The 12,691-nt window shown below is 42.9% G+C and overlaps 1 protein-coding gene across 1 annotated transcript; it reads left to right on the top strand.

Annotated features, from left to right (window-relative positions):
- The first annotated feature begins 386 nt into the window (after positions 1-386).
- Positions 387-12,542, top strand: accs (1-aminocyclopropane-1-carboxylate synthase homolog (Arabidopsis)(non-functional)). The gene is made up of 16 exons (XM_050073664.1): positions 387-676; positions 826-1,487; positions 1,596-2,359; positions 2,464-2,523; positions 2,612-2,682; positions 2,803-2,872; positions 5,235-5,301; positions 5,794-5,891; positions 7,388-7,465; positions 7,587-7,687; positions 8,178-8,267; positions 8,375-8,420; positions 8,563-8,704; positions 10,952-11,094; positions 11,215-11,368; positions 11,624-12,542. The coding sequence occupies exons 2-16, from the start codon at positions 848-850 to the stop codon at positions 12,040-12,042; spliced, it is 2,943 nt and encodes a 980-aa protein (XP_049929621.1). The 5' UTR covers positions 387-676; positions 826-847; the 3' UTR covers positions 12,043-12,542.
- Positions 12,543-12,691: the final 149 nt, after the last annotated feature.

The following is a 12,691-nucleotide window of genomic DNA, read 5'->3' as shown; positions in this document are numbered from 1 at the left end:
TGATGTATCATTTATACATTTATACGATAAAATTATAATTACCGACAAATCCTCGATTAATGCTTTTGTAATGAAAATAAAACTATTTTTTGTAAGAATAGTGGTTGTTTGCATTGATTTAAACCGCTTTCATTGTTATTTAATCGTTAAAAGTTATTTCTTGGCTACGCCTGTAAACAAAACACACACCCTCGTTTTCCAGCTAGCTTCTCTCTACCGTTGTGTGTGACCGCCATCTTGTGGACGCCTCTTCAACTTACAGCACGGATATAAACAGCACAGCGTACGGTAGAGGGGGCCATAACACAGAGCTCTCCCTGACTCGCATGGTTATGTCTACACGTTACAGCCTGGTAAAAGTGAAACCCAGCCCGCTTTCCGCAGCTCCCCCTTTAGCACGGACCAAAGTTATCCCGGAATAAGGACAGCACGCATGTGCCGTCAACCCGGATGTAGATGTTTTTGTACGCGTCTTCTCCCCATCTCACCAAGTTATGACAAATTTGCTCTTAATAATGAAATATATATCTTAGCACCGGCTGAACAAAGCTTTGCCAATCAAAACCAGTCCAAACCGGGTTAACCAGCCGTGACATGAGTCGACCTACGTGGATGTCACATCAGGCTGCCAGCTCCTCAACGGTCTGTATCCGAAGAGCTGCACTTTTGATTTACGGTGAGAGAACACAACAGGGCAAAATAACGTGCATATGTTTATTGTTTTAATAAACTATGCGCATTAAGAACACATGTGACCACTTAAACCTCGTCGTTTGTGAGTATATCTGATTTTTCCTGATATTATCCCGTTATCTTGTGTTGCAGGATACATCCTGTAACTTAGAGGATGGACTTTCGCGGCAGGAGGCATGAGCGAGGCAGCAACTGGACCGACCCGGAGATAGTGGAGCTGCTGCAGCTGTGGTCCGACGAGTCGGTCCAGATTGAATTGGAGAGCTCATTGCGCAATCAGCGTGTATTTGACCGCATTGCCCAGATCTTGCGCGAAAAGGGCATCTATCGCACCGGAGACCAGTGCAGGGAGAAGATCAAAAAGATGAAGCTGGAGTACCGCCGCATCAAGGACAACCACAAAATGAGGTCTTGGAAGTTCTATGACGTGATGGACAGGGTGTTGGCAAACAGACCTGCTATTACCTACTCCTCCCTGGGCGGAGCTGTCATTGCTCAACAGGTGTTTCAGAGCCCGGGTGGGCCTGACGCATACCTGCAAGGGGTTCCAGCAGGTGCCTTTGGTCCTGCTTCCGCAGGTGGGTTTCTGTTTGGTCAGCCTCCAAAAACTGGAGATCCACTGGATATTAAATGTGAAGATGTTGAGGAGAGCATGCTGAACTCAAGTGTTGCACCCCCTGAGATGTACTATGGATCTGGAGATGACCAAGAAACTGATGGACAGTCTCTACTGGGGCCGGAGGACTCTCTGGGTCGAGGCGAGAGCTCAACAAATGCAAGAATGTCACCCTCAGGTTGTCAGTCCAAATACTATCATTATTATCAATAGTCCTGTCATCATCATAAGGTTATACATTGACAATTTAACATTGAACAGTTATTTCTCTTTTTTATATCTCCAGGTTTTAGTGACCTGAACATTGCTGGTTCTGCCACAGCTGCCACCCAGGCTGTTGGTGGTCCTGTGCCACACGACACATCCGAGCACCCCAGCAAAAAGACTTCTCTCCCCTCAGCCTCTGTGAGACAGAGAAAGCGTCGCCTGGGTGGCAAAACATCATGGAGCCATGGGAGCACTAGATGTGGTGGTCAAAAGAGCCTGGATAAAACCTTGGCCAGTTTCCTAAACTGGCAGCAGTCAGCAGAGGAGCGCCTCCTCTCCCTGGAGGAGGCGCGGCTGGAGAGAGAGCTGCAGGCAGAGGAGCGCAGGGAACAGCGTGAGGAGAGGAGGGCGGAACAGGAGCGCCAGCACGAGCTCCGCCTGTTCAGCATGCTCACGGGGGCACTGGTTGCTGTCAGACAGGGCGCTGCTACTGCTGCGACAACGCCGACTGACCCCTCCTCCTCACCCCTAGCTCATCTGTCAGCATCACTGATGACCGCGGCCGCCCCGTCTGTCTTATCATCTTTATCTCAGCCACCATCAGAAGCTCCCACTAAACAGCCTGTTTCAACTCAGGAGACAATGAAGTCCACGCCGCCTACATCTGTCGAGGCCTGCAAAACATCTCACAATCTTTTGGCAGCACTCAGAGGTGTAGGAACTCTAGGCCCTAGCGCGTACCTGTCCAACCGTGGCAACAGCATCAGACAGCATCAAGGCATTCTCCAGGAGGGCTTTATCCAGTATGGAATGGACAAATACCATAACACAGATAACCCTGATGTGAGTCTGTGTCATGAATGAATACAAGTTACAGCTGTCAGACAGCTGACATGGCAATAATGTCTCTGTTATGATAATTTATGAGCTCTTTTCCTTACTCCAAGGGTATAATCAACTTGGGTACCAGTGAGAACAAACTGTGCTTTGATATTCTTCATAAACGGGTAAGATTAACAGTGCAACCACATCCTGCTAATTTTAAATTATTCTGCCTGAATTCACCAATTAATTTAATTTTCCTTTCTTCTACAGCTGACCAAGCCTGACATGCTCCATGTGGAAGCATCCTTGTTGCAGTATTCAGACTGGAGGGGACATGCATTGTAAGAGATTAAAGTGGACATTTATTTTCATTTCAAATCAGTGGATCGTAGTAAAGTTACATTTTAACAAGACCTCTCAAAGTAAAACCCTCTTAACCTTTCCATCTTGCTCGCTTTCAGCTTGAGAGAGGAGGTTGCAAAGTTCCTGACTCACTACTGCTGTTCTCCGAACCCACTGAAAGCCGACAATGTGAGTGAAGATTATTGCTTTCAATGCTGAAATGTAATACAAGTAATATGAACAGTCTGTGTAAGACAAGTGATTCACACAATTGAATATATACTATATAATTTAGTATGATGCTGAATGTGGTAATGGAGGGAATGACAGTAAATTCTACCTTGTAATATGTTTGCTGAAAGCAGCAGAGATGGATAATGTAACACCTATGGGCAGTCAACACAGTTCTGAGGGTCTTTATCATATTTACATTCTGTAAGATTACAGTATTTACTTCTTTATCTACAGTATGTCAGAGGTAGATATTGTTCAAGATTAAATTCAATTCAAATTTATTTATAAAACCCAATATCACAAACCACAGTTTGCCTCAGAGGGCTTCACAGCATACGACATCCCTCTGTCCTTGGACCCTCACAGGGGATAAGGAAAAACTCCCCCAAAAAACTTTAACAGGAAAATAAAATGGTAGAAACCTCAGGAAGAGCAGCTAAAGAGGGATCCCTCTTCCAGGACGGACAGACGTGCAATAGATGTCGTGACAAAATGATATAATAAGAGAGGGAGGGACAGAGAGAGATGCATGGCAGACTGTAATGACAATAGCCACAATAACATTGATTTTAGTAATAATATAATAAAAATAATAATAATGCAGATTCAGGTTCAGATTCAGACAATTTTATTAATCCCACCAGGGGCAATTTGTTTGAACATCTTGCCTTGCACACAAGCTATAACATAACAAAAACAGAATACAAAATATGCCAGGGAGTTCAGTGGAATAAAGGAATCTATAAACAATGAACGTTATTAGACAGGTTATCATAAAAGAGATAAAAACAATAAAAACAAAAATGTACAGAGAATTTAAAAGACAAATAGCAGAGGGAATAAAAGATTTTGAGTACTGGTTAGTTTTACAAGCAGGTAAAATGTAAGACGCCCTGACAGCAACAGAGAGAATTAGCCTGCAGCAACATGTCCACAAGAAGCTAAAATAGTTGTGGCTTTCTGGAGGATTTGATTGCAAAAATCAGTCAAGTCCTGTTGTGTCACTCCTGTGATCTTAGAGCAGGTTTAAACAATGTTTCTGTCTTTCAATGCGAGGCTGTGATAGTGAGGCAGTAATATGACATAAATGTCAGCAAATGAAGAAGAACTAACTTTGCAGAATCTGAGAGCGAGAGAAGGAGAGAAGGGGCTCTGTGTATCATATGATGTCCCCCGGCAGACTAGACCTTAATCAGCCTAACTAGGGGCTGGTTCAAGACAAGCCTGAGCCAGCCCTAACTATAAGCTTTAGGCTTTATTATGACTGTAGATAGTGGGCACTTTGCATATTGATATTTTACACACAATACGCTGAACAAAAGGTAAAAGATATAATTAAATTACTGATTTTAAACTACTGAATGTATGACATCTACTGTAGTGCTACCTGAACCACCTACAGCAGTTGTTCTCAGGTGGGTCGTGGACCAAAAGTGGGTCACAAGTCCATTCTGAATGGACCGCAAATGGCTCGCCAAGGTGTCAAGTTTGTAACACACTTAAGTGCTGTTGCTGTAGAGTGAGTGACTAACAGACAGCTCCTTGAAGGAGACACTAATGACTGAGGAGAAATCTGGACACTGGACTCTGGGTACCACTGACCTACAGCGCAACAATTCTACCTATACATTAAATTATTAATAGTTAAAAAATTGAAAATGAACTGTTCTTCAGAATGACACTTTTTGACTTTTGACTTTAAACATGTTACTTCTATTATTTGCTTTTACACAAGTAAAAAAAATTAGGAAACCACTTAAATCACCACAATACATATTTCTTTAAGGGAGAGGAGAGGGACTGAGGACACTGATCAAGTTGCAGCCTTTAACTGTGCAAACAGTTAAACAAAGACATCAGGCAAACACATATAAACCTAGAACAAGTTGGAGTACATTCATTTTTCTGTGCTTTGTTCTCATGTAACTAGTTAATGTGGATTTCTGTGATTTGTGTAAAGAAGGTCCCATGACTGATACACATGTCCAGAAAAATTATGTAATTACTGACAAAATCTTTTTTTTAATGTTTCATTCTGCTGCTGCTGCTGCTGCACCCACTGAGTTACAACGATTCATTCTCAAAACTGAAGCCAGTGGATTTAATTAATCTGATTAACTCCGTAATGATTATAAAGACGCTAAATGCTGCAACTGAGCTAACATTGCTTTTTATTTTTTTAGGGCAACTGACTCAATTTGCAGATGTAATGAATGGCTGTTTTAGTAGGTGGATGAATTTGTAGCATATTTATCAGGCCTCCGTCTGCGCCTTAATTGGGTCTTTCATAACACGGCGGATGCGTGTGTTTGTTCAGGTTGTGGTGATGAATGGCTGTGCTTCCCTCTTCTCGTGTATCGCCGCGGTAATTTGTGACCCGAAAGGTAGGTTGAGAATGCACTGTCACACGCGCACAATACATCCATATCTATACTGTATGAATACAAATATGTGCACAATAACGACAGGAGTTTTTTTGCCTGCTTTGTATTAAAAATGATTGCTGCATAAAGTACAACAGAGCGGGCAAGTTGTCGGACGATCAATAAAACATAACACTTTTTCACTCATTTATTCATTAAGGCTGCTACATAAATTGCTTATTCTGTCATGCCACTGCAAGCAAGGCCTGGTTTTAAGCAATGTTATATATTTCTTTTCTCAATAACTGCATTGAAAATGATGAGCCTGAGAAGCAGCCCATTTTACTACTAACTTGGATCACAGAGTCATTCATTTAAATATACACAAATATACACTCAATTAGAAATGAAAATGTGCAGTACTAACCTAAATAGTGTCTTATGTTGGTCTTAATGTACAGTATGTGTTTGTATTTAAGTGTCATGTGGTCGTTGTGTTTTTCCATGTTGTAGATGCCATTCTCATTCCTACTCCTTTCTACGGTGCTATCACTGAGGATCTGCAGTTTTATAGTGATGTAAAACTCTTCCATGTTCCTCTTGGCTGTGAGGTAGGAATACAGAGCCTGGTTAACCTGCAGTGTGTACTCTGTGCTTGTGTTCAAAGTGTTTGTTTTCTGTACTCCCATACATAACTCACAGTTATGTGGACATTGCATTCACCTGTAACGGGGGAATGCATCTGTTTTGTTTTCTGTGTTTTCAAATGGAAACTCCCACTCAACAGTTATCAAAGAGGGATAATGTAGGTCATAGCGCTGAGGTTATTTTAGGTTATTTTACCATTTTACCTTGCTGTAAGATAGCTTTGTCCGATAGGGAACTGAAGCTGTCTTCATAGCCACCACACTTCATTGAAAGAAACAGTAATTTTACCCAGGAGCATTTATGTAACTTTCTGAACCGAACTAATGTGGCATCCACAGCAGTACTTTATGTGTAGCAATTACATCAACCAGAAACCTATGTTATGTCACATGGGAAAGTTATTAGAAGGGAAGATATCATTTTGAAGCTGAAACATACACTGATCAGCCAAAACATTAAAACCACTGACAGGTGAAGTGAATAACTCTGATTATTTTGTTCCAATGCATTGTTCTGCTGGGAAACCTTTGGTTCTGGCATTCATGTGGATACCACCTGACATGTTCCACCCACACAAACACCATTGCAGACCAAGTACCCCCCGTCATGGCAACAGTACTCCTCAATGGCAGTGGTCCCCCAGCAGAAAAAAGCAACATGCCACACCACAAAAATGGCCTGTGGAGCGTGACAAAAAGCTCAAGGTGTCGACCTGGCTTCAGGTCCCAATCTGCTCAGGGATTCTTGTGATGTGCCAGTACCCCAGATGTGCCCCTAATCCAAGGTGGGGCCTCCTTGGATTGGACTTGGCTCTGACCTGTCGAGGCATGGACACAGGATCTCTGGGAGTGTCCTGTGGTGTCTGGCACCAGTGTGTTGGCGGCAGATCCATTTAGTCCAGTGGGTTGTGAGGTGGGTTAATGGCACATGCCACAGATGCTCATTCAGATTGGGATCTGGGGAATTTGGAGGCCAGGCTGTCACTTTGAGGTCTTTGTCACATTCCTTGGGCCATTCCTGAGCGATGTTTGCAGTGTGGCATGGTGCATTATCCTGCTGGGGGGCCACTGCCATTAGGGAGTACTGCCATGAGGGGGGGTACTTGGTCTGCAACAGTGTTTGAGTGGGTGGAACATGTCAGGTGGTATCCACATGAATGCCAGAACCAAAGGTTTCCCAGCAGAACAATGCATTGGAACAAAATAATCAAAGTTATTCACTTCACCTGTCAGTGGTTTTAATGTTTTGGCTGATCGGTGTATATACTTAAACCAAAATTTGAATTTTTGGATTTGGATACATCAGGAACACTACTGGAACACCACATAATGATATTAAAAACCTTTATAAATAAATAAATGAATAATGGAGCCGCCTTTAAGTCCATCATGTGATCGCACACAGTAAGGTGTATTGTCAGTTTTCTAATTTGAATGTTGTCTTGTTTTTTTTTTTCTAGGTCGATGGCAAAGACAGTCGGCCCTTCCACCTCACTGTAGGCAAACTAGAAGAAGGTCTGAAAAAGGCCAAACAAGAGGTAATTCATGAATGCATTTGTCTCTTAAGCATTTGCACTTAATGAATATTTAAAGAAAGACTGAGCTAGGAGATACATTACAACAGTATATATGCATTGAGAAACTGGCGCTCTCTTTTAGGGGTTAACCATCCGAGGTATCATACTGATAAACCCCCACAACCCTATGGCTGAGATCTACACCCTAAAAGAGATGATTGCCTTCTTGGAGTTCGCCAAAAGGTATGTTTGCCCCACTGTTACCTCACGCTGTGGCCCTAACACTGTAATCCTCCCGGCAGTCCTGTGGCTCCTTTAAGCACTTTGCCCAAGCACTGCATACAGTTCGTAGTGTGAACTCTTTTATTTTATGGTCCAAGTGCTCTGTCCCGTGTGTGGAATATCAAGCGCTCATGATGGAGTTTTATCACCTCTCCTAACCATCAGCATATTGTCAAGTGCAGCCATGTGCCAAGGAGTCTCCTGTATCATCTATTGTTTTCTAAATGATCTTGCCAGAGTAATTCCCCCCGCAGACCCTTGCAGGCACTGAACTGTTGTAACCATAAACCACAGTGCTTTTTACACTGATGTAGGATGTTGAAAGGACCATTTTACATTTCGGTCACATTTTCTTTGTCGTAAACGGTCATTAACAATATGAAACCAAGGTTTATTAATGCCGCACTGTGTAAATTTACATCATCTTTCTCTCCACAATTTCCTGCTTTAGAAACGAGCTCCATGCTATCATTGATGAATTGTATATGCTGACGGTCTTTGATGAATCTGTCGCCTTTCACAGTGTCCTCAGCGTAGACAGGTACTGCACGAACCTAACCTCTACGTGATTACTCTATTAGATCCTTAATCATAACAAGTGTGACTGAAGACAACCTCTTAACTGCCGATGATGTGCTCTTATTTCAGTTTGCCCGACCCACAGAGGACGCATGTATTGTGGGGGTTGAGCAAGGTACGTACTGTGCTGCACTGAATGAGAGTCTGAGACTTTGAGACTTTTTATATCCCTGCTCACAGTGCAAAGAAATCTCAGCTTTTCTTTAATAGTTTGCTTTTGCAGTTCTTTTTCATTTACTGGCTCTTGTTGTTTCTAGGACTTTGCAATGTCAGGAATCAGAATAGGCACTCTGTATACTGAGAACAAAGACCTTGTGGAGGCTTTGGCCCAGCTGGGCTCATTCCACGGTATCTCAGGAACCACCCAGCACCAGGTAGCACAACTGCTTCAGGACAGAGGTACGGATCCAAGCTTCACATGTGATTTTGCAAACACAGTGTATTGAGAAAACGATCCTCACATCAACCCCCTTTTGGTGAAGACCGGTCAAAAGTTACACTAATACCATCAGCTGTCCTTGTGCATAGCAAGGTGTTTGTTTGGTTGAGTTTAAATTCATAAATTCAGATTAATTTTGCGCTTCATAGCGGTTTCCCTGCTTCAAAAGTTCAGAGTGTTGTTATTGTCCCTTACAGGGAAATTGGTTTGCAGCCAAGATTCATACGAAACACACAAAACACCTTTACACTGATGGATAACAACAAACAACAGAACATACTGTACAGAGTGTTTCAATATGAGGTTCTACGGCTTTCAGGTAAAAGTACAAGTAAACAACCAAAGCAATCTGTGCCAATGAGCAATATACAGACTACAGTTAACAGCTAAATGGCAGCAGGGATGAAGGAAACCTTATTTCTCTGGGTCCTCATAACAGTCACTTTACAACCTGAGGGTAAAGCTGAAAACACACCGGCACTGCTGCAGCACAGCGAGGCATATGACGCGCCTTAAATAGCGCCCCTAGCACACACAAGACGCGTCAACATGTCAACAGCATGCCAACAAAAAACCACACAAAGTTATGACTACTTTTATAAAAAGATCTGTAATTCTTCCACCTCTGCGTTAGCTTAAAATCATTTCAATCAGGAGACTCGTTCTGAGAGAAGAGAATATTTATTTACATGTGCACATAAGTATGAGAAATGTGAAGGCGGTTAGACCCCATCGTGATGTCATCTATTCCAGGTGGGTGGTAAAGATGTAGTAGATTAGTAGATTATTTCCACCCCTATGGAGTGTAGATGTTGGTGGTGGTAATGGTGGGGATAAGATGAAGAGGGAGCTGAGGATCTGGATGTGAAGAGGAGTGGGCTTTTGATGAGCTTGTCCTGGGCTCTGGATAAGGTGACAGGAGCAGTGAGGATTTAAAGTTTGGCAGCAACGACATGAATGGCTGAAGGAGATTGTGGAAAACTTGACTGGCTAACCGGGAGAAGGAACACCCATAGTCAGCTGATTGGAGGAAGTGGTGGGAGACGAATAGAGAGAGAATTGTGAATGGATATAGCATCGAGAAAGTCTGCCTGATTGAACTTACATTGAGCTCCATGTGTGGACACCCACTGATTGAACTTGATTTCTCACCTGAAGTGACAATCTCCAGATCCCTGACTCGCCAGGCAATATCTTTTTGGCCATTGTCTTTATAATGATGGGATTGTGGGTCGTAGAGCTCGGGACATTTCTCAACCTTGACAACAAGTCTCTCCTCATCCATTCTATGACACACACAAGAGACAGCAACAGGAACAGAGTTCTCAGTATACATCCATGGTGAGATGAGGAGTCAAACTGCAGAGAAAAGAGGTGCTACGGGGGCTGGTATGAATAAGCAGAGAGGGAGTGGAGGAAAAATGCATTTAATTCAGGGGCAACGAGGCTGGAAATAGGACAGTGCTGCGAGGTGAGACATCCAGGAGCGCCGATGTGCGTCTACCTGCCATGGGGTTGTACATAGAAAGTAATATAGGTGTATTTTTAGACACTCGTCGTTTGGTGCCGGTGTGTTTTGGCCTTAATAGTTCAACCTTCAAGGGGCTGATCTTGGCGTACCAGAAGGAAAGTAGCCTTCCTAAGCACCTGCTTGTTATGTATGTCTGACAGTTGGCCTTAACTCCTCCCTAAACTCCTACTAGCCACTTTGCCTGTTTTTGTCGGCCAAAGTCAAGCTCCCATACCAAGCAACAATACAGAAATGAAAACTGATTCAGAAAAGAAAAGAGTCATCATCTGGAAGGAGATATTAAAAGAACGCATTGTCCTCAAAATAAAAGAGAGAGAAAAAATGAAAGGCATTGTTGAGGCTTTTTCATCGGGGAAACAGAATGGACTTTAAAACACAGTTTATTTCAGCACCTTAGAAGGTGGTTAGTACAGGATTGGGAGAGATCTTTCTAAAACTGATTATAATGTCTTCCGTTTTCGAAACATTTAATTTGAGGAAGGCCTCACCACACCAAGATACAAAGTCATCAACCACAGCCCAATGCCAGTGTTCCTTCCCCTCAAAAAAACGTATGATCACATAACTGTCTGAGGGATATTGTCCCCTTTTTTGGGCTTCCTTTGAAATGACACACAAAGCACAAAGACTTTGAATTTACACTTACCTCCTGTCATTTCACACTCTCAAATTCCAGAGTGGATCAACGAGGAATTTTTGTCTGAGAACAGGAGCAGACTCAAGGCTGCTCACAGTTACGTGACAGGAGAGCTGCGAAGTCTGGGCATCCCCTTCCTGGACAGGCCTGCTGCTCTGTATATCTGGGCTGACCTCAGAAAGGTACAAAAAACAGAAAGTCAAGCTTAGATGTTGGGGTTGAAATTTCACCTCTTACTCATTGTGTGTGAGTTCCCCGCACTGTAGGCTTGATTTGTCACTTCTGTCTCTCCATTTTGGTAGTACCTCAGAGCGGCGTCGTTTGAGGAGGAGTTGGGTCTGTGGAGCGGTTTCATCAGACACAAGGTGTTGCTGAGCTGTGGTCAGGCCTTCTCCTGCTCCACGCCTGGCTGGTTCCGCATTGTCTTCGCAGACCAACAGCGCCACCTTCAGCTCGGTCAGTCTGTAGTGTAATATGCACACTCTGTTGCTGAGCTACAAGTCTTGTATGTTGAAAAGCTGTTTTCAAATAATGTGCTGTGTAATTACCTCACATTCCCATTTTCTCCTGTAAACTGTGGATATATATAAACAAATGAATGGATGAATAGACATCTATTATTTTCAGTAATCTCCTACTTTGTGTGTTAAACTAAGTATTGATTGGATAATAGTTACTAGCTTGTTCTGATAATGTTTTGCATTATTTCAGGCCTGAAGCGATTTAGGGAAGCCTTGAAAGAAATTGAAGAAAAAAACACCAGCCCCGATTCACACTCTATCAAAGAAGTCAGCGAGGAGAGCAAAACATCAGAGAAAGAGGACAGCGCCGAGTCAGACAATGCTGCGGTTGTCAATTCAACATCATCACCCCAGAGCAAGTCATCCGACCAGCCGAGGGAGAAGGATAGCCCTGTTCCCGACACGGGCCCGCTGGCCACCGAGGAGATTGTGCTGTTGGACTGCCAAGCATCAAAGCCCGCAGACAGCCTGGACTCTCTGATTGGCACTCTCAGGCACCAGATCCACTCGTCTGATTGGCTGGAGAAAAACACCCCAGAGCTGTCTGCTGGGGAGGACCCAGAGATTCTTGATGTATTCAAGGCCCTGCTGCAAAGAGCCAGAAAGTAAGCTTAGGATAAACAGGCACGAACGTAGCTGCCAGATTTCAAGAGGCAGTGCTTCAGCATCCCTCTTAGTCCCCGCGTTTACGGTGAGAAGCTCAACACAAACACTCGACACAGGGTCAGATCTGATGCCTATTTCTGTGTGAAGAGGAAACATTAGCTGAGAGCAGACTAAAGAGGGGAGAAGAAGAAGAACAGTAATGTAGGTGAGGCCAGGATGGAAGGACAGGGCAGAGCACCTTTCTATCTGCATATTGAGGCCTTATTTTGAAGCTGCTAAAAGAGAGCCTTGCTTTTTTTTGTAATCCAGTCTGACAAGATGTATGTTTATTTACTCCAACTCTAAGTGAATGCCAAACGTAAATCAACCAAAATCAGCCAATTTCTGTTCTTAAACATCTTAATATAAATTGTATGTCTTCATTATTTGGTCATATGCACTTTATCAGAATGTATTGTAATTTCTGTAAAGTTAATGATCTGTGAATAAAAGTGAATTTAATGTATTTAATTGACTATTTAGAATACATCTGAATTGGCTTGTGATAATTATCTATATTTATGTTTTTATTTAAAGACATCTACTGCCTTGATTTTGTACGATACATGCTCCGAAGGCATTTCAGTGTGATGTGTTTTTTTACTTCTTTCTG

Source organism: Epinephelus moara, chromosome 20 (assembly GCF_006386435.1).
Source record: "Epinephelus moara isolate mb chromosome 20, YSFRI_EMoa_1.0, whole genome shotgun sequence".
Lineage (NCBI taxonomy): Eukaryota > Metazoa > Chordata > Actinopteri > Perciformes > Serranidae > Epinephelus > Epinephelus moara.
This window is presented reverse-complemented; position numbering and strand designations above follow the sequence as displayed.

Excerpts from the sequence above, each read along its gene's own strand:
- accs (XM_050073664.1), top strand. The coding sequence starts at position 848 with ATGGACTTTCGCGGCAGGAGGCATGAGCGAGGCAGCAACTGGACCGAC. Across the intron at positions 8,421-8,562 it reads TATTGTGGGGGTTGAGCAAG|GACTTTGCAATGTCAGGAAT; the intron begins GTACGTACTGTG and ends TGTTGTTTCTAG. Across the intron at positions 11,095-11,214 it reads TCTGGGCTGACCTCAGAAAG|TACCTCAGAGCGGCGTCGTT; the intron begins GTACAAAAAACA and ends CCATTTTGGTAG.